The sequence below is a fragment of the Monodon monoceros genome, unplaced genomic scaffold, assembly GCF_005190385.1.
Source record: "Monodon monoceros isolate NGI ecotype Baffin Bay Population unplaced genomic scaffold, NGI_Narwhal_1 Super_Scaffold_12, whole genome shotgun sequence".
NCBI classification, from domain to species: domain Eukaryota; kingdom Metazoa; phylum Chordata; class Mammalia; order Artiodactyla; family Monodontidae; genus Monodon; species Monodon monoceros.
In genome coordinates this window covers 61,286,614-61,313,224 of record NW_021703768.1, presented here as the reverse complement: position 1 = coordinate 61,313,224, position 26,611 = coordinate 61,286,614, and the positions used below count along the sequence as shown (strand labels likewise).

The following is a 26,611-nucleotide window of genomic DNA, read 5'->3' as shown; positions in this document are numbered from 1 at the left end:
GAACCAGGAGCCTTGGTGTTTCGGAGCCCAGTAGGCTGCCTGCCTCTAGTCACACAGGACAACAGTTACCATCACTGAGCACCTTCTACTGCCAGGCAGTGTCCCAAGCACCTGATGCTATTTCCTTGAACTCATAATTTCCTAAGAGAGAGACATTACCGTCTCCACTTTACAGACAAGGCACTGGGTAGAGAAGTGAAGCAATACATGCAAGGTCACAGAACTGGTAAAGGCAGAGCCAGGATTCCCGCCCAGCCGTGGCTTGTGGCAAAGCCCTGCCCTTTACCACACACGGCTTCTTCCCTTTCCAGCTGCGGAAGCAGCATGTAGAACAGATGCGTTTTTTGGTCAAGAGTTGTTCTCCCTCACAACCTACCATGCAATCGCTCTACCTATTATATTATTTATACTCAAAATGGGGTAATATTTGTCTTCAAGAAAGCAATCTGATTCCTCAAGCTGGACATTAATAAAAACAAGCCTCACAGGCATATACATGCACACCACGTATGGATATGTGGGCATGCACGTCAGGGCAAGGATGGCCATCTGCTGTATATGAAAGAGCCCCTCGCGTAGTGCTTCTATAACCACTTGCTCTGCAAACCAAGTCCCTACAGAGGAACGGAGGTGTACCTGGATAGGATCCTGCGTCAGTCTCATGGGCCCGATGCGTACCTCTGCAGAAGAGACCTGCTAAAACAAACAAACAAACAAACAAAAACAGCACATGAGATGTGTCAAGTCATAAACTACAGGAAATAACAAATTCTTCCTTACACTGGATATATGTCATGCCCCTTTGCAGCTAAATAAAAGGATCCAATTTATTGACATGGAGACAGTTTATAAAATATCACATTCAGTACAATTCTGGTTTTATAAAAGAAGGTATACATTTATGTGCATTGAAATGTCTGGGAGGATATATCCTCAAGGCTAAGTGGTAGGATTTCAGGTTATTTTTACCTTAAGTGCATGGATTTTTATAATAAGCACATATTATTCTTTACTCTCTCTTTATGGGAGAAAACAACTCAATAATTATTTACTGAGCACCTACTATTCTGGGCATGATGCCAGGCTGTTATTATTCCAAAATTTCCAAAGAGTAAAAATTCCTCTCATATGTGGAAGCTAAAGCATTTTGATGGTTTAAGAGTGTTCCTATATTTAGATCTTTTTTTATCTTCATGTTTTAGTATGAGGAATAAACAGCTTACTTTTACCCGTATTGACCATGACTAAATTATTCATTTCAGTTGTACCTCCTCAAATAAACTGAGTAACCTCACACCAGGACCACAGGAAGCTGAACTCTGTCCCATAACTCTAGGAATGAGCTTAGGTGTTCACTGGCCAACACCATCTAACTGCCTTTGGCTGCAAGCAGAGAGAAAATATTTCTCTTTATTTTTAATTACTTTACTTGAATTTCTAAAAATAACTTTTCTCTGGACAATCGGATTGAAGGTCTTGGCCTCACCTCCGTGGATACAGGTTTGTTTTTCTCTAAGAGGCTGCAATCATTTTGCCTCTACTTAGCAGCTTATCCTGCATTCAACACACTAGGTTGGCCCCCATGAGTCAGACAGGACAGCTTCAGCAAGCATCGGAGTTCACAGGACCAGAGACATTTCAGTGACCCAAGGGTCAGAGGAGGCTTTATCAGTTAAACAAGAAAGGCAGAACTTTCTTTACATTAGACTCGAAGACTACTAATTTCCCTTTCTCCTTTCTTGCCCTTTAACTGCAGGTGGGCATGGTGTGAAGCTTCTCCAAAACATAACCACGAGTTGCCGATGTCCTTTTCCTCTGTCAGGCGGATTCCTCCAGCCCACTCTGCGGTGAGCTCTCAGGAGAGCAAAGCTGGGCTCTCCTGCCCTGCTTGGGGAAGCAGCCTCCCCACGGTGAGTCCTTCCAGCAGGGCTGGAATGACTCCTCAGGTCCCTGAGCCTCTGGGCCTGCGACAAGTCCCTTCAGTGTTGCACTGCGGTCCTCAGGCCTAAGTGACACACTCAAGTTGCTTTTCTCTAAGCAAAACAATGCCCTGTGAGGGGTCTGTACTGATACGTGCACAGCCCCAAGAATTCCCCTGGAAGGAGAACGTCACCAGGTCTCCTGCATCACTGGGACTCTGGGCACCACGCAGCTTCACCCTAAAAGCAGTTTTTATAGTCTGAAATAGACACCCTCCCTCAAAACCAGTGCAACCACCAGAATTCTGCTACAAAGTTAACGACTGAGAAGTGAAACCAGTTTGGTTCAGAAAGAGAAATGTGACTGAAAATCTGAGGTATCTTTGTGCTGTCTGGTCTCTCCTGGCAGAGTGCCTGCACCACCCACAGAAGCCCCTGCGACAGGGCCTCCTGCGCTTTCTCCAGCAAAACTGGCCCTGCACAGGGGCACCCAGGGGCAGAAGACAAGTGAAACAAGAAATCAATAAAAGTTTAAAAGCAATCAAATAAAAAGTGGCTCGCTTTGGAAGGCTAATGGACTGGGGCAAGGGCAGAGACTGCCCCCAAAGTGATAATTCCCTCCTAACCGACGCATTCCTGTGTACTTTGAAGGAACGAATGTATGCACGACGTTGTTAAACAGGCCATGTTCAACTCTGCCAGCAAAGCCACTGATGACTGCGGGGGCCCTCCTGTCTCCAGCCCTGTGCTAGGCACTCTCACATGAGCGACCTTGGCAGGAGAAAAGCAACAGGCACGGAGTGACGGCATGCAGTTTTAGAAGCAAGCCTCTATCTAGAAGATCCTTCTCCTGCTGACAGACAGGAAACACCCTCCAACTTTCCCCTGCAGCACAAGAGTTCCCTGCCCGCATCCAGCATTTTAACCTCCTCCGGACCCACGTCAGCAGGAAGCTGCCACCTGAGGCAGAGCCCAGGAGAGGAAGTGCAAGGTCGCTGAGCTCTCTCCAAGACCCCGGCCTCTGCCATCCCCTCCCATCCATCCCCCCCAGCCCACGTCCCTGTGCTGCCTCCCAGAGAGCACAGGTCAACTTCACCGCCAGCCTAGGAGCCTCGGTTTCCCAGCTCCCCTAGTCCTGACCTACACGTCACTTCTTGTCTCTTGGTGTGCCTTCTCCTTCTTGGTCTGCGCTCCAGTCATCAGACTTTGGCTTCTGTGTCCAACAGAGGTCAACTATCCCAGTAGAACTGGAACCTCTCCTCCTGGCCTATGAGGGATGGCCCAAGGCCTGACCAGCAGCAGGTATGGGCACAGACAGCAGCAGCGGCCTGCAGAGTTCTTCTAACACGGGAGTCCTATTGCCTGCATTTCACCCATTTCTAAGAGAACAAATTATGAACAGAAACAGGAGACCGTTTACTGACGTCTGTGTAGTCAAGCCAAGATTCTCTACTACAAAGAGTGAACTTTGAGCAACGGCAGATACACAGATCCTCAATTAGTGTGTTAGCTCTGATTCCAGGATGCGACCACATTTGCCAAGGACACAGAAGCAAGAAGGAGGTGGGGTCATAGGTATTACAATTCCAGCTCTGGAGAGGAGAGGAGGATAAGTTGAGAGTGTGAAGAGAGACACGCTTCCTAGTGACTCCGACCCTCACGGCTCTCCCCAGCAGCCAAATGAGGAAGCACTGCTGGCTGACAATGCAGTTTTAACTGTCCAGCATTAATAGTGTGTCGAATATTTATGTGTACACACACGTGTGTGCATGGTCACCTACACACACACACATACATATATACATGTAGCAGGGTCACCAATTCACACTCAGATGAGTTGGCTCTTCAGGAAAAAAGAAATGTCCTATTTTGTATCATTTACTGATTCTACGGTGTAAATACTTTCACCTTGGCTGATCTCAAGGTAGCAACCTAGGTCCCTGAACATGCAACTGGGAGTATATCTTTTCATTCTGAGAGGGTCTATGAGAGGCAAACTCATTCAGACTTGTTTGATAGGCAAATTTCTATCACTTGCTTTTGTTTGAGAATTCAGTGAGATATAGAATTCTGATCGATAGACATTTCCCCTCAGATTTTGAGGTTGAGAGAAAGGAGACCATCTTTCTGGTTTTGAAGGTGGGGAGATCAAGGAAGACTTTATGAAGACAAGTGGGTCATGGATGGGAAGAAGAAGAGTCTGGGCTGGGAGAGGAAATTCCAGGCATAGGAAACAACAGAAGCAAAGGCACAGAGGCAAGAATGCAAAGATGCTCGTCGGGGAGAAGACAGGAATCTAGAGAAGGTAGATTACAGAGCATGAAAGGGAAGACTAGGTTGCGGTCAGTTCCTCAGAGGATTCTGGAAAGGAAATCCCTTTTGATTCTGTAGGCACCAACCACATTGCAGGTTTCTGAGCAGAGGATTAACAAGATCAGATTTATGACTCAGGGAGAAAAACCATTTGGTTTGCCTACTTTCTGGATAGTCAAGAACAGAAAATTTACAAAAACAAAACAAAGACACTGCTATGAGTAGGAAATACAGCAGTGAAAGCAAGTGGGTAAAATGCACCACAACGATCAAGGAAAAAAAAAATCACACCCCCCCCCCACCCCGGCCAGCTTGGTTTCACATCCAAGGAGAGGGAACTCCAAGATGAAAACCAGCTGGTGCAGGGTAACCAGACGAAAGAGACTAAGTCTTGAGAGAAATCACAGCAGTTCAGGTGGCTGGTCCACCTGTAACTGCAGCATACTCTCTGGTGGTGGTGGCCACAGCTGTCGGTAGCTTCAGGAATTGTGTTAAATAACTTGGACTCCGGTTTTAGAGCTTCCCTCAAATATGAAGGTGGTGAGAATTCAGGCAAAGTGACTGAGCTGGAAGGCCTTCCTCCTGCATCTGCTCATCAGCGCTGACTCAGGCTTGGAGGGCCGCTCAAGTGCCCCCCACTCTCTGAAGGCTGTCCAGGTCCAGTTGCACCCAGACAGGACTCACCACTCTCTCTGCTCAGTGCTCCTCCTGTGTGCTTCTTAGCATTTACTTTACTACCCATTTAAATATCTTTCCCCTGGGCAAGGTTGTGAGTGTCCTGAGGGACACAGATACTGTCTTTTTCACTATTTTGTTCGCAGCCTCTAGAAGGTGCTCAGTAGATGCTGGTGCTCAATAAAGAAATGGAATTGAATTAAACTGCCTAAGATCACACAGATTTTAAGTCAGGACTGAGACCTCATTTTTCCCGACTCCCAGTGCACTGCTCTTTCACTATGCTCCAAATTTTACAGCATTAATTCTGACTGCACTCCCCATATTTCTCTTATGGGTTTCTGGACTCTATTCCAATTTTGCAGATGGATTCAGCACCTGGCAATCTCTGCTCACACCCTAGCAGTCTGTGCTGCTGCTGACAGGGCTGCCACCAGAAGGAAAAGTTCTGTATGTGTGTGTCTCTGTCGGGGTGGGTAGGGAGTTGCCCTAACTTCTACCTTCCAAAAACAAGATCAGAGACTGAATCCTCCCCACTTCAACAACTCCTTGGGAATCCATTACTCCCCACCACCTACAGTACTGAGTGTTCACACACAGGTGTATACACACGCACAGCTCTGGGCCAAACCAACTTCACTTCATGAAAGGGGTACCCCATTGTAAAGATCATTCTTATTTTTAAATATCCTTAATCAACCCTGACTGCTGCTCTGTTGGCTCTGATTTTAAAACAGTATTTACATCTCTCAAGGGGTCCCCTGTCTACCCTCCATTCCCAGGCCAAACTACTTTCTTTATTCCTCTGAGCTCTGGGCAAGCAAAGGTGGTATTTGACTTGTCCCTTTTAAATGAGCCCATGCCTGCCCACTGGCTTCTGGCCAGAAAGGCACCAGCAGTGCAGCCTCCACGTGCCCCACCATGAGGCTGCTGGGCATCGCTGCTCTGGACTGGGAACCACTGACTCGTCCTGCCTCACCTCCCAGGCCCACTGTCCACCGAACACCCAGAATGCTTCCTTCCTCCTCCTGTGTCTGATCAGCCACAGGCCCCAGTGGTCAGCTCTGACCTCACACCAGCCTCCAGCCTTCACCTCACTTTGATTCTCGCCATGTTCCACTGCCCCCTGGACCTTTCAGAGCCCAACAGGTGGTCCCAATTCTCCCCTCCCCTTCCTGCTTCCAATTTTCTTACCTAGAAGTTCTCAACCTGGGCTTCTTATTAGAATTACCTGAAGAACTTTTTAATTATATTAATGCTTGGGTCCTACTTCAAACCAAGAGAACTGGTATCTCTAAGGTGCAACCGAGGTTGAGAACCACTAGTCTATTCTTTGAGCAGACATGTCTGTTGTCAACTTCAGACGCTATTACATATTCATTTATGCAACAGATATCAACGGAGCACTTACCTGGTGGAAGGCACCAAAACCCACCCAGACTCAACCATCATACCTGAACCCAGATACCCACAGGGTTTTTTCCAGATAAGCCACTCCAGAAACCCAAGATGATCATTTAGGCAAAAGGAAGATACAGTCCTTCACATTTGATGAGTTATTCCCCCCAAACAGTATCCCTAAACTAGAATCAAAATAAAAATTTTTATAGTCTTTTTTGTTACATACACACACATTATATATATGGAAGATTACTCATAGTCATGAGATACTCACAGTGGGCGACAGATCTACCAACTCCGTGTTTTATGCTCTGCTGGTTAGAATATTAATTTGGCAGCATGAGGTTTTATCACAAAAATACAGACATATAAATATCTACTCATCAAAATATACAACCATAAAAGAAAAGATCACTTTGACTTTAAATTTTAAAACTCCTATTCACCAAAGGCAAAAGCAAAAAACACTCTAATAAAAGGGAAAAAAAAGGTAGGTGCTAGCCCAAGAAATGACATCTACAGTATAGGAAACCAGCAAGTATTGGTAACCAGAACATAACAAAATCCTTAAAAACAATAAAAAGACAACCAGAAAGAAAGCTGGGCAAAAGATCTGAAAAAGAAATTCACAGAATAGGAAATACGCGTATGAAGAGACGCTCAATGTTTAGTCATCAGGAATATAAAAATTTCAAATTACAATGAGATACCATGTAACAACCAGCTGCTTTTTGATCAACAGTAGAATTAAGAAGTCAAACACTACCTAGCACGGGCAAGAAGCAGACCCACAGGAACTCATACATTGTTGTTGGGAGTGTAAATTGGCTCAGCCACTTTGAAAACATTCTGGGGATTTCTAGTAAAAATGAAGTTTACGTACGACCTACAATCCACCTCCTATGTGAATGGACCCCTGGGGTATATGAGGAAGCACTTACAAGAACAATTGGAGCAGATTTAGAACCAAGATTTGGAAACAGCCTTATCCACAATCCGTTAACATCCATCACCAAAAAAAATTTATATCAAGAAATATCCATACAATGGAAATTATACAACAATGAAAATGAAACAACTCAAGCTACGCATTCCAAATGGAGGAATCTCACAAAGATCAAGTAAAAAAAATAAGTCTCAGAAGAACACATACCTTAGAGGTTTTAAAATATTTAAAATAATACTGAATATAGTTTAAGAGTATATTATAACAGTACAAAGAAACGCTTATAAACTCCCTGTGGAGGCAAGTGGTCCTACTGGTGGAGAAGGAGATGTATTCAGGGGCTTCAAGTATTGTTCATCGTTGATTTTTTTTTTTAAGCAGTGAATACTGAGTCCATAGGTGTTTACTGGATTATACATTCCGGTTTGTTGATATCTTAAATATCACAAAATAAATTTACGATATATTTAGTTTTATGGGAAAAGCCTATTTCCTATTTTGGGGTTAACATTAATTGAGCAAGTAGTCACTATAAAAATATTCTACATATACTTTTTTTTTTCCCCCAGTAACGTCTTTATTTGGTAAAATAAGATGCTGTATTTAAAATTCCTCAGAATACAGACAGAGTTTCCCTGAAACTTGGTAAAATGAAACCCTAGGAAATGGGGCTGGGACTCGGGGGACCTTGCTCAAGGTAACTAATTGCTCTGTGCCCCAGTAAGACAAGAGGGGATTGAGGACCCCCCCCCCACCATGTGCATCATCCCATGTAACAGGCACAGCAAACCCACAAACTTAACGCTAAAGAAGTTAAAGCTCCAGAAAGGTTACTCAACTCACCTGAGGGCAGGAGTTGAGATTTAAGCCCAGACCTGCCTTTCTTGGAAGAAGGCCATGTTCTTATTTACATATTAACTTATATCTTGATTTGTTCCAGAAAGGTCTTAAGATGGTACACAAAGAGACTTTAAGTAAAAGTTGTAAAAAACTTACACATAAGATGTGGAAGATCTGGCTGAGCTTGGGGAAGGTGAAGCAAGTAGGGAGATCAGTACATACCACATGTGTCACAGCCGACGCAGTCAGAGCCAGTGAAAGCAAGATGCAACCCAGAGGCGCCGGACCAGACACCGTGATGGGCTTTCCAGCACGGTGTCTTATGATGCCCCCTACCCTCCCCCATTTTCTACTGTCGCTGCTGGGGACAAGGCTGTTCTTTCTTAAGAAGTATTGTCATTACACTCGGTGACTCTTACTGGGTGAGTGGAGAAGAGGATGATATATCCCACCATGCCTGGAAAACACCACAGTGACAAAGGACAGATCCACCCTCTGGTTAGCGCTGAAATGGTAATTAAAAATAAACTTAAAAATAAAGGGCTTCCCTGGTGGCACAGTGGTTAAGAATCCACCTGCTAATGCTGGGGAAACAAGTTCAAGCCCTGGTCTGGGAAGATCCCACAGGCCGTGGAGCAACTAAGCCCATGAGCCACAACTACTGAGCCCATGAGCCACAACTACTGAGCCTGCATGCCACAACTACTGAAGCCCGTGCACCTAGAGCCTGTGCTCCACAACAAGAAAAGCCACCACAATGAGGCCTGCGTACCACAATGAAGAGTAGCCCCTGCTCGTCACAACTAGAAGAAAGCCTGCATGCAGCAATGAAGACCCAAAGCAGCCAAAAAATAAATAAAATAAATTTATTTTAAAAAAATAAATAGGGGCTTCCCTGGTGGCGCAGTGGTTGCGAGTCCGCCTGCCAATGCAGGGGACGCGGGTTCGTACCCGGGTCCGGGAAGATCCCACATGCCGCGGAGCGGCTGGGCCCGTGAGCCATGGCCGCTGAGCCTGCGCGTCCGGAGCCTGTGCTCCGCAACGGGAGAGGCCACAACAGTGAGAGGCCCGCGTACAGCAAATAAATAAATAAATAAATAAATAAATAAAAGGCAGAAGACATCCAAGATGCCAACAGATCCACGCACAGAAAATGTGGCCAGCATAGTCTAATGGAGAAACCATCCCACTCCCCATAAATATCAGATGAAAGAGAGAAATTATTTAAACACTGGAGTCATTTCATCTACAGCCATCAGAAAAGAACTGTCTAAAACAGACTATGTGTTAAAATGGGGGCGGGGGGAAGGTCTAGAATACAATCCATGAAATGGTGAGTACACCTGAAGGAGGCTAGCACAAGAAAGCCCTAGAGAGAATTAGCTTTGGGCGGGGGAAACCCTAACTGCACTTCAATATTATGATTATGTCAAAAAGCTTTACATCATACATGCCACGCAAGAATCAAGGCATCAAGCTTTCATTAACCTAGCAACTCAGCTGCAGTGTCACTGGGCCAGGCATGTGTGTCAACATAACCATTCCCAGATTCCAAAGGTCAAACCCAGGGCGTGACCTGGAGAACAGAAGAATTTAAAGGCAACTGAAAAACGTGACATCCCTCAACTAACTTCCTTCCTTTTATTGGGAATATTACTGATAATAGAAACAGCCAGATGACTTCAAGCACTCAAAATTACATTGTGTAACAGAGGATGAGCAAAGAATGTCGATCTCTGATTATTCAGAAGGCAATTACCCGGACTGTGGAAAAACCCAAGCATTTCTGATGCCCTTCCACCCTGCTATATGCCTTCTCCTTAACATTACATGAAGGTGGGACAAAGTGGGAAGGGACGATATTCAAATCCATCAGTTCTGTTACATGGTCAGCAGTTCTGGTAAATAGATTTGATGGGCAAGAAAACAGAAACCACCTGCTGAAAGTGAGTTTTAGAGATATCCTGTGGATTTCAATTGTCTACGCTGCCTCTGTCCTCAGTTTTATCACTGAAAAGCTAGAACCGCCTTAGAGAACCAGTAGCCAAATGTCTTCCCTGTTTGACTCCAGGAGAATCTCACACTAGGGCCCGGGTGACCCTGAAGCAACACTGGATTTTTAGCCACAGCTGGCACCACACCAGAATTGAACCACGCTCGCTTTCCTGACTCTGGCGTATCGAGGCCACTCACACTGGGTGAACTGTCACCGTCAGACCCTGAGTCCATGGACCGTGTGGACGTCAGGGGTGATGAATCCGCGTGGAATGTTGACTCCACTTAAAAGCTAATCCCATTTCAACGAATCCCATTTAAAAGTAACAAACTCATGAGAAGTAACCCGCAAAATGCAAATGCCCACTTTTTTGAGAAGGAATTTTACTTAGCTGGCAAAAACAATGATTTCCAAACAGGTATTCATCATACACACAGTTCCCATCCTAAAGACGTAAGACCTAAGTGAAGCACTACACAATGAGAACCTCAACATTTTTAGAAGCTTAGCATATGGACAGCCGCCCCCGACACCAGCGGGGCATACCTTGAAGGTCCCCCCACTCCCCACCCCCGAGCCCTGTGCCCCTCCCCTTTATCTAACGAAGGTGCACACGTTGGGGGCAGGTCTCTGGGTCTCTGTGCTTGGCCCTCTGGGTCCACCGTGGCTTCCATGAAAAGCCAAGGTGTCAACACCCCACAACCTTACTTCTTTTTAAAAAATAGTATTTTCTGGGGCTTCCCTGGTGGCGCAGTGGCTGGGAGTCTGCCTGCCAACGCAGGGTACACGAGTTTGTGCCCCGGTCCGGGAGGATCCCACATGCCGCGGAGAGGCTAGGCCCGTGAGCCATGGCCGCTGGGCCTGCGCGTCCGGAGCCTGTGCTCCGCAACGGGAGAGACCACAACAGTAAGAGGCCCGCGTACCGCAAAAAAAAAAAAAAATAGTATTTTTTAAGAGTTAGGGAGGAGGACAGGGGAGCACCGTGAGGGTGGAAGTGGCCTGTTTATGGGCGTGTGGCTGAGCTGAGGAAGGGTGCCTAGGGCAGCATCCTCCTCCTCCCAGAAACCCAGAGTCAGAAAGGGGCAGCCAATGAATGTGTCCACTGGGGAGGAAAACACCCAGAGAGCTCCCAAACACAGCAAAAGATTACTTAAGTCCACAAAGACCATTTTCTATTCAATCAAAGTACATTTCTTTAAAAAGGTGGTTCCAACTCACAACCTATCTTGGATTGCCGCACATGTCCCTCTTCTCTTGGCTGGAGAACAGGCTGAATGACACACTCTTGTCTGACAGTGGAATGGAAGCGAAAGGCTCCCTTTTGTTCTTGCTCTAAAGCTCCGCCCACTTGCGTCTTCCGATGAACCTCTGCGTACTCAAGGCATTAATTACCTTCATCTGAGAACACAGCGCTCTGCAAACAATTCAATAATGGTGGTAAGAAATAAGCCAGAGGTACCTGCAGGGTGCTATGGGAACTCAGGCAAGATGCATTAAGCTCCCTCTGGGAACTCATGCAAATTTCCAGGAGATCACAGGAAAGCTCAATGATGAAGGAGGAGTGAGGCTGAGGCAGGTGAAAACCGTGGAAGGGACATTTCTGGCCTACGGAATACCACGAGGAAAGGCAAAGAACAGAGTTCCTGTGGACAGCCCCGCGCAGTGTGGGTCTGGGGATGGGGATGGTGAGGCTGACCAGGGAGGAAGGGGCCGGCTCGCAGCCTTGCCCTGGTGAGAAGCTTAGGCTTACGGTAGCACTCCTGGATCAGTATTGAGCTGGATCATTCTGGCTGAAGTGTGGATAGATTAAGTGTGGATAGACTGGAAGACCAGAGACCAGAAAGGAGCTGCCGCTGCAATGATCCGGGCCTGTGGTTCTCAAAGTGTGGTCCCTGAACCAGCAGCAGCAGCACTGGAACTTACCAGAAATGGAAACCCTCAGGCCCATCCCAGACCTGCTGAGTCAGAAACTCTGGGGGGGTGGGAGCAGCAATGTGTGAGCTGATCGGCCCTCCAGGTGACTGCAATGCTCGCTAAAATTTGAGAACAACGGGTAAAGACAAGAGTTGATGGGCGCCTGCGCTAGGAGCAGCGTGGGGGGTAGAAGAGGACGAGTTCGAGGCTAACACAGGGCATAAAATCAACTGAGACATGTGTGGGCAACGGAGGATAAAGAGAGGAAGTTCAAGGATTTTGGTTTGAGTGACTGGTTGGAGCTGTCAAGAATACAAGAGGCCAAGCAGGCTTATGAGGGCTGATGAGTTACGTGCTGGACGTGCAGAGTTTGAGATGCCTCTGGGCCATGCAACTTGTCAGGCTGTGGGGTATATGAGTAGGAAGCTCAGAGGAGAGGCAGTGAAAACCATGCCACCACTCGGAGCACGAAACCAAAGACAGAGCTCTAGAGACACCAGTATCAGAGGGCTGAGGAGAGGCAGGAAAGTCCACAGAAGCCCCAGAAGAAGGAAAAAGAGAAGGAAAAGGAAAACAAGCTGGTTCTCCCAGAACCTCTGGTACTGCCACAGGGCACAGCTAAGTAGGTTTTGTTCTCCTACCTTAATATTAGGGTATCTATTTATATAACTCACCATCATCAGTAAGAGTAAACCAATACTTGGTCATCTCAAGAGATGCCTAGATGGCATTTTGATAAAGTTCAACATTCATTTTTTTTTTTTTTTTTTTTTTGCGGTACGCGGGCCTCTCACTGCTGTGGCCTCTCCCGTTGCGGAGCACAGGCTCCGGACGCACAGGCTCAGAGGCCATGGCTCATGGGCCCAGCCGCTCCGCGGCATGTGGGATCTTCCCGGACCGGGGCATGAACCCGAGTCCCCTGCATCGGCAGGCGGACTCCCAACCACTGTGCCACCAGGGAAGCCCTCAACATTCATTTTAAAAATTTCTTTCTTGATAGCCTCCCCTATATCCACTCCTTCCTTCTCTCTTCCCAGGGTTCACTGACTGACTCCTGTTTGGGGAGCTATGTGGTTCTAAAGAAAAAATGTGAATTTATATGAATATGGCTAAGCATTTGACTTCCCTGGCTACAGTGACTGGCTAGAGGTAGTCAAGTGACTTAGGTTGGTCCAATCAAAGTTTTAGCAGGATTTTGCTAGGAATGCTGACAAAAGGCTGTTTTCTCTCTCTCAGTATCTCTCCTTCTCCCTCTTTCTCTCCCTCTCGCTTAATTCTCCCTGGTTGTCAAAAAAAAAATTTTCTTGAACAAATGTTTGCTGACTGCCCACTATATTCCAGTCACTGGGGGAAAAAACTGCTCATTACTAAACAAGTAAATACACAGCTCAATTTGGATTTGAACGCAGACTCCCTGACTTCAGAGCCTGTGCTTTCACATAAGATATCATACACCAGACTACCTGAGTGCCATCAAAGAAGACTGAAATAAATGGAATGGTATGTGCCTTCCCGGATGGGAAGTCAGCATTTAAAAGTGTCGTCTCCCCTAAATCAATATATTAATTACTATAAATATCCTGACACCCACTTTCATTTGTAAAATTCTCAAATCCATGTAGAAGAATAAATGGCAGCAACTGGCTAACAAAATTATGAAGGAAGAGTTATTTTGCTCTGCAAGATGTACCAATAAAGATACAACTACCAAAACAGTATGGCTCTAGCAGAGAGGTCAATGAAAGATAACAGAAAGCTTAGGAACACACACACACAAGAATATATATATATATATGAATATATATGTATATTTTCTCAGTTCCTAGGCTTTCTGTTATCTTTCATTGACCTCTCTGCTACAGCCATGCCGTTTTAGAAGTATGATTTTAGTAAATAGTAAAAGTGTCATTTTATATTAGTGGGGAAGAAGTTGATAATTCAATAATTTCAAGAACGATAGTATAATTGGTTAGCATGTGGGAAAAAATCAAGTTAGCTCCATGCATCATGACATATATCCAAATTACTTCCAGACAGATTAAACTTTTAAATTAAAAAGACCCATGAGAATATTGACAAAATATGTAAGTGAACACTTATATCATTCAAGGGCCTGGAAGGCCTTGCTAAGAATAACATCAAAGACATAAACACTGAAGGAATGATTGTTAGAGTTTTACTAATAAATATATAAAAAGCATAATAAATATAAAAATACCAAAAAAAAGAAAAAATATTAGTAATATATGATGGAAAAGGAGTTGGCATCCTTATAAGAGTTTGTAAAAACTCTAATAAGACAATTAGAAAAAAGGCAAGTATCCCAATTAAAAATGTGACAGTAAAGAAAGGACAGGCAATTCATAAAACAAACACACAAAAATAGGCTGTAAAAATTATGCAACAATGCTCAGCCTCTCTGGCAATCCAAAACAATTTTTTTGGATTGATTTCAAAACTAGATTCCACTTCTACTCATCAAATTCCAAAGACTTTGCAATGATAAACCCCAGTTGCTGTTAAAGGTCTGGGGAAATCAGTATTTTCCTTTCTGGAGGGAGAGAAAAACTGTCCCAGCGACTCTTATCCCATAACACACACCAAATGCCTTCCTGGATCTGGGTACCTTAAATGGTTAGAACCTTAAAATTTTTGGAGACTCTTTAAATTGCTGTCCTCTTTCCTCTGTTTATACATCTACCATAATACAGGCACACCTCATTTTACTGCACTTCACTTCACTGTGCTTGGCAGATATTGTTTTGTTTTGTTTTGTTTTTTACAAATTGAAGGTTTGTGCCAGCCCTGCACTGTCAGATAATGATTAGTATTTTTTAGCAATAAAGTATTTTTGATTAAGCTATGTACTTTGTTTTTTAAGACATAATGCTATTGCACACTTAACAGACTACAGTATAGTCTAAACTTTTTTTGTTGTTGTTTTGTTTTGTTTTGTTTTGTTGCGGTACGCGGGCCTCTCACTGCTGTGGCCTCTCCCGTTGCGGAGCACAGGCTCCGGACGCACAGGCTCAGCGGCCATGGCTCACGGGCCCAGCCGCTCCGCGGCATGTGGGATCTTCCCGGACCTGGACACGAACCCGTGTCCCCTGCATCGGCAGGCGGACTCTCAACCACTGTGCCACCAGGGAAGCCCTAGTCTAAACTTTTTACACAACTTTAATATGCACTGGGAAACAAAAAAATTTGAGTGACTCTATTGCGATATTCGCTTTATTGCAGTGGTCTGGACAGGAATCTGCAATATATCAGAGGTATGCCTGTATTTATCATGTTATAATTTTGTCACCATAACCACAAACTGTTGAGGGCAAGAGGACCCTAGGAGACAAATGCCAACTCCATCCAACCACAGTCAGAGAACCAGTAAATGATCAGCTGCGACAGGATGCATTCCAGCACCCAACGCCAAAATCCATCTGCGACAACCAAAACTCACAGATATTTGGTGACTGGGTGTTTAATATATCATTAAAAAGCTGAAGAAGCCCTTGGTAAATGGAAGATTACTTTGCTCCTTGGCACAAAATGTGGGCTTCTGGAGAACGAAAGCTGCCAGCGTTGCTGTTCAGTTTTCAGTGTAACGCCAGATCTGGAATTCCTTTTCCCCGTATGTAACTAAGGGGTAATAACACATGCCTCTTGGAGAGGGCAGATGTCGGCTCCGCGCTATTCATGGATATACCTCCAGTGCTTGGCACATCAGGCAGGTGGTAAACGATACACATCATTAAGATCATTTCTCATTCATTCTTTTGAAAAATCCTTACTGAGCCCCACAGTAAGCCAGAAACGAAACATTTGTAATCTAACTTAATAAGCTGGATCATCATAACATAAGCTCTTTCTTTAGCTTGCATCAAAATGTATTCCCACATGTGAACTGCTTACATGAAAACACAAATGTCTACTTCTATATTAGCTAAATTTACCACCCTTGTCCCCCCAATATCACAGAAAACCAAGAACTGCTTTACATTCTCACTTTCATTATTACAACATAGTCTCCTAGATATTGACCTCCTGAAGGATGATTTCCAACAATTTGGGAATTGGAAGGCTTCCAAGGGGTCATCTTCTTTAACTCTTTCATTTTACAGACTGCCAAATAAGGCCTAAGAGGGTACTGTTATGTTCAAGGTCGTACACAAGTCAGATGTCAAAGTGGGATAAAATCAAGGTCTCCAAGCTGCCAGGCCAATGATACTTCCACCCTGCCCCCACTGCTGCCTCCTGGTAGTCACCAAAATGCTTTCCCTTCAAAAACAGAAGCACAGAGCACCACATTTGCAGGTCTTTTAAAGAGAAGGTGTTGGGGCTTCCCTGGTGGTGCAGTGGTTGAGAGTCCGCCTGCCGATGCAGGGGACACGAGTTCGTGCCCCGGTCCGGGAAGATCCCACATGCCGCGGAGCGGCTGGGCCCGTGAGCCATGGCCGCTGAGCCTGCGCGTCCGGAGCCTGTGCTCCGCAACGGGAGAGGCCACAACAGTGAGAAGCCCGTGTACCGCAAAAAAAAAAAAAAAAAAAAGGTGTTGGAATAGATTAAATTGTGGTCAGCTTTATCTCTAATTCCCTACCCCATGATTCTGCTTATAATTTAACATAAGGACCTATAAATATATACCATGTGCTTCAGAGAATGGCAGATAAACCACAAAAGTTAAAAGCCTTTGTTAGAAATTCTGAAAGAGATTCTGACTTATTTTTAAATAAAGGGGCTAATCATGAGTTTAAAAATTTCCTCAAATGCCCCATTTTATCATTTTCTTCTTCTCCAAAGCCTTTTGCAGAATCTGACATAATATATATATCCAGCCATGAAAGAAGGCAGACTAATTAAGCCGTCTCTGAAGCCACTGTACCAGAAGATATGTCTTTCAGTGTGGACTTACCTATTAGTCAAAGAAAAGATATAAGTGGCAATGTAAAAATCTAGAGGAAAAACTAAAGCAATGAAGGAGGGTAGGGGAAAGTAAGAGGTGACCCTTGTATACGGTTAGGTAAATCAAGGACAATTTCCATGAACTAAGAAGGATCCTCTGGACCACTGAACTGTCTTGCTAAAGCTGAGATGGAGGTATGGGTCCTTGAGTAATAATAAAAAATAATAGGAGGGGACTCCCCTGGTGGCGCAGTGGTTGAGAATCCGCCTGCCAATGCAGGGGACATGGGTTCGAGCCCTGGTCCGGGAAGATTCCACAAGCCACGGCGCAACTAAGTCCGTGTGCCACAACTATTGAGCCTGCACTCTAGAGGCTGCCAGCCACAGCTACGGAAGCCCGTGCTCCGCAACAAGAGAAGCCACCGTGATGAGAAGCCCACGCACCGCAACGAAGAGTAGCCCCTGCTCACCACAACCAGAGAAAACTCTATTAAAAAATAAACCACTTACATAATGTAAAAGATATGCAAAACACTTGTATTCTCATCAATAATCTATCCATACTTTTATTATTAAAACACATTTAAATGACATGGAATTTAATAAATTCCTAGTCTGGGAGAATGTAGTGTTTATCTGGCTTCCTGATGCTGCAGGCCCAGCTTGGATAGCTCTGCGGCAGGCACGTCCTGCAAAGGAACCCACAGTGAGCATTTTCTAAGGTCAGTCTACAGTTTAGGTCCTAATTCTCATGACACATCCCTTTGCTTGGCATTTTATGGTTCCATCAATTGGGGATTCAGAACAGGCTGATCCAGGAAGCCTTCTGAGGAAGCGTGGCTCTCCTGCCACATCTGGCTCCTGCCTCTGGCTACCAGGCAGAGTTCTCGATTTCTAACTTTCCTGAGTCTGCTGGACATTGCCCCAGCGGCACTCAGAATTTGCTGTCAGGGAAGATGATTCACAGCCTAACAGCCTTTCCCCAAACTCCAGTTGCTGCTGTACCAGCGAGTGTTGCCAGCACTGCCTCCTAAATGGAAGCAAAAGGCCCCAGAGAGTCCCAGGGCCGCCAGAAAGCAGGGCAGCCTCTCAGGAGCACAGGGTGTGAGAATGCCCTCCAGGGCTCTCTCCTGTCTGACTTCTAGCCAGGAATGCTTAATGACATATCATGACAGGACCTGCAAACAAATTCAAACTCAGCCAGCAGTGGCTGACTGCCAGCTCTATTCCTGTCCAAAGGGCAGGTGACAGCCAGGCTACCTGGAGGAGTAGGGGCTCTTCTCACAGTCAGTCAGTCATTTGGTCCTGGAGCTCCTCGTGTCCTTCTGGGAGAGAGTAGAAGAGTTCTTCCTTCCTGTCCCTTCTTGGGAAGATACATCCCAGAGCCCGGAGGGGAAAGGAAGGAAGCTCGGACTACAGGGCCAGGCTAGGGCGCTAGCTCTGCCACATGGCTGGTGCTTGCGGGGAGGAGACATGCTTGTAGCCCACATCTCAGGGTCTGCCGCTGTCCAAGGGCAGCCTGGCGTAGGGTGAGAACTCCAACTGTGGAGCCACACTGCCTGGGACTGCGTGCAGCTCCCCCATCTACTCGCCGAGGGACCTTGGGCAATTAACTATCTAACCTCCTTAAGGTTCTATTTCTTCATCTCCAAGTTGGATGCCACAGAATCTCTTGGGTTGTCACAAGTATTAAATGGGCTAATCTACAAAGTCCTTAGCAGAATATCTAAAACGCAAATTACTCAGTAATTATTAGCTGCCACACCAGTGCCCCCAGACTCTGAAAACCTCAGACCCTAGAAATGATTCCACCCGGTAGATGGCCCAGTGTGTATGGGGGAGGGGAGGAGGTACACAGCAGAAGGAAAACATACAGTGGGTCAGATGACAATGACACGAATCCCCAAATCTGGAGATGGTGAATAACGTCCTCCAAAGAAATCCAGGTCCTCATCCCTGGAACCTGTGAATGTTATTATACGGCAAAAGAGTCTTTGCAGATGTGATTAAGATAAGGATCTTGGGCTTCCCTGGTGGCGCAGTGGTTGAGAGTCTGCCTGCCGATGCAGGGGACACGGGTTCGTGCCCCGGTCCGGGAAGATCCCACATGCCGCGGAGCGGCTAGGCCCGTGAGCCATGGCCGCTGAGCCTGCGCGTCCGGAGCCTGTGCTCCGCGGCGGGAGGCTACAACAGTGAGAGGCCTGCGTACCGCAAAAAAAAAAAAAAAAAAAAAAAAAAAAGATAAATCTGGAGATGGGGAGATTAGTTTGGATATCATGGCGGACCAGAATGTAATCACAAGTGTTTTCCTAAGAAGGAGATTTGACCACAGAAAAGGAAAAGGCAATATGACAATGAAAAGCAGAGGTTAACGGGGCCACAAGCTAAAGAATGCTGGCAGTCACAGAAGCTGGATGAGGCAAGAATGAATTCTCCCCTAGAGCATCCAGAAGGAACCCGCTCTGCCAATGCCTAGATTTTACTCTGCAAGACTAATTTCGGACTTCTGGCTTCCAGAACTGTAAGAGAATAAAGTTCTGTTGTTTTAACCCACTAAATGTGTAGTAATTTGTTACAGCAGCAGTAAGAAACTGATAAGTTATCTTGGAATCCTGCCAACGACTGTACATCCAGACAACAGAATGGAGGCCTTGGGGGAGAATACCGGTAAGACCCTCTCAGTGCCACAGCATATCAGTCAGTGTTCAGGGCTGAGCTCTAGGACCCAGAGAAAACAGGATGGAACCAGGAGCTGAGGCAGGGACCAAGCCTCAAGGGCAGAGCTGTGACGGAGGACAGCAAGGGACTGGCATTCCTCCACGCCCAAGCATTCCACACACAGGCTGACGGCAGCAGGCACCAGTCCAGACCTTGGCAGGAGGACTTGCACCCACACATGTACTGCCAGCCTCAATCAGGGTGAGCTCTGGGCCAGCTTCTCAAAGTGTCCTCTGCAGGCTGGTACTGGTCTGTAAACTGTTACTCAACAGCAATGAGATAAGGACAGAAAATTGAGAATAAGTGCTTAGAAACTTAGAGCAATTTGGCATTGCCTTGACATTTTTGGAAATGTAGTTTTATTGCTGTTGAATCTTCTCATAAAATATTTTGGCTTGCGTTTTATATGCCTTTTTTAAAAAGTCATTTTTCTAGTAATCCATTTTGATTGTATTTTATGAGTACTTGTTTGAAATAAATTGGAAATTACACACACACACACACACACACACACACACACACACACACACACACACCTCATAACATTGGTTGTTTACCACCAATAGAGCTCTGGAGGACCACAGTGCAGGTGGCAGGGAGGAGGCTTCTGGACACCCAGGTGTGATCTGCCAGCTTTTCCAGCAGAGGGATTGCATATGACTGCCTGAAACACGAAGGCCAGGTGCCTAGAGGGCAATATGATGCACGGGCTCCATGGCGAGCGCTTCGGCACCCTGCTTAACACCCGATCACCTACCCTGCCATAGCCTTAGGGACGGTCCCATCTATCAGATGATAAAAAGCATGAAGTATAAGGCTCTCAAGGGCATGCCTTTCCTCACCACCGCTTTCCTGCTTAATTAGGCGTTTCCAGTTTATCTGCACTTCCTCAGTGCATAACAACCCAGAGCCGCGATGCATGCTGGGTGGCAGGGTAAAGCGTGCCCAGTGGGAGATACTGCTACCCATAACCCAGAAAGGGGAAGTTTACTACCCATGCTGTACAAGCAGTGCCCACACTGCTCATGGACAGTACAGAAGGCTGTTCTGCATTCTTTTTCTCACTCGTGCCTCCAGAAAACCCCATGAGACTAAGATTGTCACTCTTGCTTTACCGAAAACCCAAAGTTGGCTCAGAGAGGCATGTACAGGGTAATGAGTCAAGCGCAGGCTTTGGAAGTCAGACCTGTATTCAATTCTCATCACTAACCAGCAGGGTAACCTTGCAGTTACTTAACTTTCTGGGCTTGAGTTTGCATATTTGTAAAATATGGATACTAATACCTTCATCACAGGGTTCTCATAATTAAGTAGTTAGAGCAATGTCTGGAAAACACCTGACACTTAGCACCTACTTGGCCCAAAGTTCCCAATAAACACTGACTTAAAAAAGGGGGGGGAGGGGGAGATGGGAGCCACAGCTAAGGCATGAAAAAGCTCTAAGGACAGGGATTAAAAGAACATAACATCAAGAACATCAGGAAGGAAAAATACAATGTAAAACAAAAGTAACTGACATGAGAATAGCAACTGTGGCTCAAGTCATGCACCACGTTTTGTAATGCAATTTAAAAAATTATCCTGTTTACAATCAAATCATCAAAGAGCTGGAAATTCAGAATGAAGCACGTTTATTTTTTTTGACCCTCCTGAATCTAAATTCCCTCTTCTTATTTTTACTACATATACACGCTCGTCAGAGCTCCACATAATCAACAGTATTTAGCGAAATGTGACATTAAAATATAATTATGGATGGAACAGAAACAATTTAAGAAAGCAATTAAAATGATCTCACAAGCTGGAGTACCTTTGTTCTATTTCAGATGTTTACAATAATCAAAGTACAAAACCAAGCACTGTCACGGTCAAGAGTAACAGAAGCCACACACTTCTTATCTTCATATTATGTATTTCAGGGTGTGCGCATTTCATACTCTGTACGAATGGGGCATTTTTTGAAGTACCGACTTAAACAGGTATTTATTGGAAAGAGAGAAATTAAAATGATGAAGATTGATTCTACACTGTTTTCAGTATTAATATGCCAAACTATCCATTCAAATGTTCGGAAAGCTTCTCTCTCTCTAAAATCACATGAAGTCTTGCTATATCTCAAGTAGAAGTTTTCAAAGAGACTTGGCCCCATTATTTCCATCTCATGGGAACACGGGAGACGAAAAACCAAAATGGACAGTCCTGAGCAAGACCATCACTAGGGCTAAGGGATGTGTGATGACAACTTAGAATGACAGCACCCTTTCCTCTTAGCCCGAGGTCAGGGAGGTCGGGAGGTCAGCTTCCTACCTACCAGAACCGCAACAGAGCACAGAAGGGCAAGACAAGGGCCCAAGTTTTGAACAGAGGGTCACACAGGGGACTTCCTCTATAGAAGAGGTGACGGTCGACTTGGGCCTTAACTCAGCCAATTGTGTTTACAGTGAGGAAAAACTCAGAAGCCACAAAGACCCAGCGATGGTCCCAGGAGATGACAGCTAGAGTGGTAAGCTGAGATACAGAGAAACAGAAGAGCATTTGGTGCCCAGGCGAACAGCTCTGGTGACCTCAACAGCCTCTAAACCATAGCTTTCCAGCCTTGGACAGTAATGGAGGTTCACCAGGCCGGCCTTGACTCAATAAGGACAGGTGTGTGTTCTGCACAGTCTGCGTAAGAAATAAGCTCTTCAGAAGAACTCTACAAACAAATGAAGTAGAGGCTTGAGTTAACCACTTAAGTAATTTGGGCAATTCATCACACAATAACTCTACTCATATTTTGAACTTCGTTGTTTTACATAATTAATTCAGCACAAAGGATAACATGCACATGCTACTTGCTTCAGTTCCAGAGATAATAGTATAGATACTTATACTACATTTTATATTGTTTTTAAGTACCTTTTGGGGTTTTCATAGGATAATGACTGCTTTTAAGATTTCCAGTCTTGTGTGGTTAGATTTTTTTTTTTTTCCTTGTTGAGATACTTAAATGAAACTCAACGTTTTCTAAAATGTCTTGGAAGCACTTTGCATTTGGGACACAAAGAATTGTAATCCTCATAACAATTCTCACAATGTGTCAAATCCAACTTTTACCGTGGGTGGATTCTTACAAGTCCACAGAGTAACTAAGGAGAATTGTGTAGCAATTAAAGCAATTAAAAGCAAATCCATAACTTTTTCTTTAGAGCCACTGGTAGTATTTCAGTTGAGTCAAGATACTTCTCTTTTACTCCCAAGCTTCACATACTGAAGGATGTTGCCCCCAAATTGACCATAAGACCACCTTCCCAGCCTTTCGTACAACTTGCTGTTAACTCAATGTTTGCACCCTCGTGGGAGAAACTTATAGATGTTCTCTTAAAAGTCAAAGATAAGTTAATTAATGGGCCCAAAGTTACCTTAAGTTTAAAAAGGGCAAATGGCAGAAAAATAAAAACAGAGGAATGGTCCTGTTTTTGTAAAAAGAATAAAATGAGGATTGTATGTAGAAACGAAAATGGATCTGTCACTATGGATAAGGAGTAAGTAAGGAGTCACTATTCAGGAAGGACAAATTCCAAATTGCTAATGGTGGTTACCTCTAGGGTGGGGCTGCAGGAGTAGGTTATCAGGGAGAGAGGCTCCAGATATATGCATGTATGGGACAAAAGGGGAAACAAGTATGTATATGCATATGTATGTTTTATATATATGTATACTATTTAACTGATGATAGCATGAGTGACTTTTACTTTACTGTTTGCATTTCTCAGTTTTTTGAAAACGTTTTGTTTAAAAGTAGGCCAGCAGATGAAATTTCTGAACACCTAATTTCATTTGGTTCTCAACAAAATCTCCCTCTCTCCGCCCCCCATCCCCTCCTCTCTCGCTCTCCCCCACCCTTCCCTGAAACACTTTTATTGGACTTTTATTGGTGCCACAATCTGCACGGCTTAGGTAAGGTATGCTTCTGGGTACTCAGGTCTATCAACTGCTAAGATCCTAACTACTGATGTTTTCATAAAATATTTAAGTTGTAGATCTTCCAACTATGGCATCAAAATATTCTTTATTTTTCCATCTATTATTTCTCAGTGAGCACTGCACCTTTTCTAATTAGTTGATGAGGGTAATCAATTAAGATATTTGATAAAATCAAATTAATCCTCTAAATTTACACTTAATTGGAAACCTTAATGTCCCAGAAATGTCGAGGTGCTATTTGTTTCTCCATGTGTCCCATACATTTAGCAGGGAACATGGCTGGGTTGCCGGGAGGACTACCACCATAGCTCATAGCTGCAAACCCAGTGCCTAGCATGGCACCTGGGACATGTTCAGTACTCAATTACTCTTTGTGGAATGAATGAATGAATGATTGGCAGTCTGTGAACATGTCTACAGGAAGGCAGCAGGAAGTAGTGGAAAGAGCATGAGCTTTGGAATGAGATAGATCTATGTCTGAATCCCAGCCCTGCCATGTACTAGCTACATGACCTTGAGGAAATGATTAACTTCTCTGAACATCAGTTTCTTTACCTGTTAATGGGGATAACAATACCTCCCTACTTCATCAGGTTTTTGTGAGGATCGATTGAGATAACACACATGTACCTAAACATTAGCATTCATTAAATGGTAGTTCCTCCTCTTTGTGGATACTTAAACTATTATCTAGAGATGGAACCATCTAGCACAACAATGTGTTTATGAAAATCAAAATTTATTATTTTGTCCACCTAGAATGCCTTTTGTCCTATTCCTTCCTATCAAACCCAACCTCAAGGTCAAGCTGAACCACTGTCTTTGCCTCAAAGCTTTTATTCCCTACTCCCACTCCCAGCCAAAAGCGAGTTATTCTCCCTCAACGAGCACAGTATCTCACCTCTCTTACAGCATGACTTATGTTGTTGAGTTTATAATCATTTCTACCTGTGATGTCTCCCCTCCTAGGCTGTCAGCTCCCTCAAGGACAAGGATAATTTCTGGCTCACGACTGCATCCCTCAAAAGGCAATGTTTGTAGTGCTTTCCAGGTAACAGATGTTTAGGAAATTTTAAAAAACTAAATTAAGAAACTTGATCTTATTTTCTCACAGGAAGAATGATATAATAGGCTATCACATACCTGTTCAAGAAACTGATTTGAAATAAATTACAGATAAAATTAACAGGATAGAAACAAAGATTCAATAACTACGAAAATAACTACACATTAATAAAATAAAAAATATCAAAAACTAACTATACAAATGGTAAAATTAGGCTTCAGGTTCCATAAAATGTATGTTAAAATGGGAGCTATACAGTACATTGATCACACAGGCTTCAGCATAGCACAGAGACATATCTGTAAACAAAAAGAAAACTCTGCCCTATCATACATGTGTTCCAACTCCTACAACCAGCTATAACAAATACAAAGCTTTCTTATAAGTAGAATGATTTGGATGAGCTAGTTTCCTTAAAATGAGGCCTTCTTTCTCCCCCACCTTACAACTACCCTTATAGCAAGCAGGCCATTCAAAACCACTCCACTGCCTCTGTCTTTCCTTCTCACCCTTTCCTTCAGCACAGAAAATCCTTAGTCACCACTTCAGTATGGCGCTTGCTGGGATCTCTGGTTATTTTTGCCCCCTTTATATGGTGCCACTCCCTCTCATCCACATGTCCTACTCTCAACGACCTTTATTCCTACTCCCGGGCTAATAATAGATCGTAGTGCTTACTGAGCACTTACTGCGTGTCAGGCACCATCCTAAGTCCTTCAAAGATCACGTACCAGCCACGGCCTTGCAGATGGTGATTGGGAGCCCAGAGAGAGTGGTAACCCAAATCACACAGGGGCCCGGGTGGGCAAGGAAGTCTTTCCAGAAGGAGGTTTTAAAGGACAAGTCAGTCAAAGGAGAGAGAGAAGGAATCACACGTACTTGGGGCACTGAGCTACAAAAAAACAGGCTGCGTTCAAGGCACTGCATGTCTTTTGGTAATAAATCAGCCAGCTGTGCTATGACACTCCCAGGAGACTGGATAGCTGAGAATATTACAACAACCAGAGTAAACCGATGTTACTTGGGTATTCTCTCTGGAAAGCACAATTACATTGACTTACTTGAAGCCATTACCCAGTCTAGCCTTAACCTGTGAATTAACACGTATCATAGCATTTTAGAAGTTTTCTCTTAATACAGCCCGTCATATTCCTATGACTGCTGTTCCGCTCCTCCCTCCAGCCTCTCCCCGCTAGTCCCGTGCTCCCCTGACCTCTCCCCTCAGCAGGGAGCCAACAACTCATACTCATGGATAGCAGGGGGCCGAGGTTCAGACCAGGGTTCTCAAATTTTAACTTGTATACACACCATGGGGGGATCTTGTTCAAACGCAGGTCGGGTTCCTTCGGTCTAAGGATGGGGCCCAGGAGTCTGCATTTCTAATAGGCTTTCAGGCGCTGCCGTTCCAAGGACCACACTCTGAGTAGCAAGACTCCGGTTGAGCAGATTCTGCAAGTCACACTGACTGGAGCGACACCTCCCTCCCCCACATGCCACCTGAATAACCTGCTCTGAGCCCCAGTTTTCTCATCTTAAAATGTGAAGTGGCTGCTGTGAACATTCAGTTAGAATGTATAGGAAGCATGTGGTCCCTGGTCAGCCTTCCAGAAATGGTGGCTCTGGGACTTCCCTGGTGGTCCAGTGGCTAAGGCTCCGCGCTCCCAATGCAGGGGGGCCGGGTTTGATCCCTGGTCAGGGAACTAGATCCCACATGCATGCGGCAACTAAGAGTTCACATGCCGCAACTAAAGATCCCATGTGCTGCAACGAAGATCAAAGATCCCGTGTGCTACAAATAAGACCTGGCACAAATAAATTAATTTTAAAAAAAAAAAAAGGAGGGCTTCCCTGGTGGCGCAGTGGTTGAGAATCCGCCTGCCGATGCAGGGGATGCGGGTTCCTGCCCTGGTCCGGGAGGATCCCACATGCCGCGGAGCGGCTGGGCCCGTGAGCCGTGG

At 44.9% G+C, this 26,611-nt stretch overlaps 1 protein-coding gene across 4 annotated transcripts in view; it reads right to left on the bottom strand.

The window, feature by feature from the left end:
* The window catches only part of PDE8B (phosphodiesterase 8B), a 319,793-nt gene that overhangs the window by 147,907 nt on the left and 145,275 nt on the right, over positions 1–26,611 (bottom strand). For 3 of the 4 annotated variants that reach the window (XM_029216165.1, XM_029216167.1, XM_029216164.1), the window contains exon 2: positions 637–696. In XM_029216165.1, coding sequence (XP_029071998.1) covers positions 637–696 — 60 coding nt within the window. The remainder of the gene's footprint in view (positions 1–636; positions 697–26,611) is intronic. The other variant, XM_029216166.1, reaches the window with a different exon arrangement.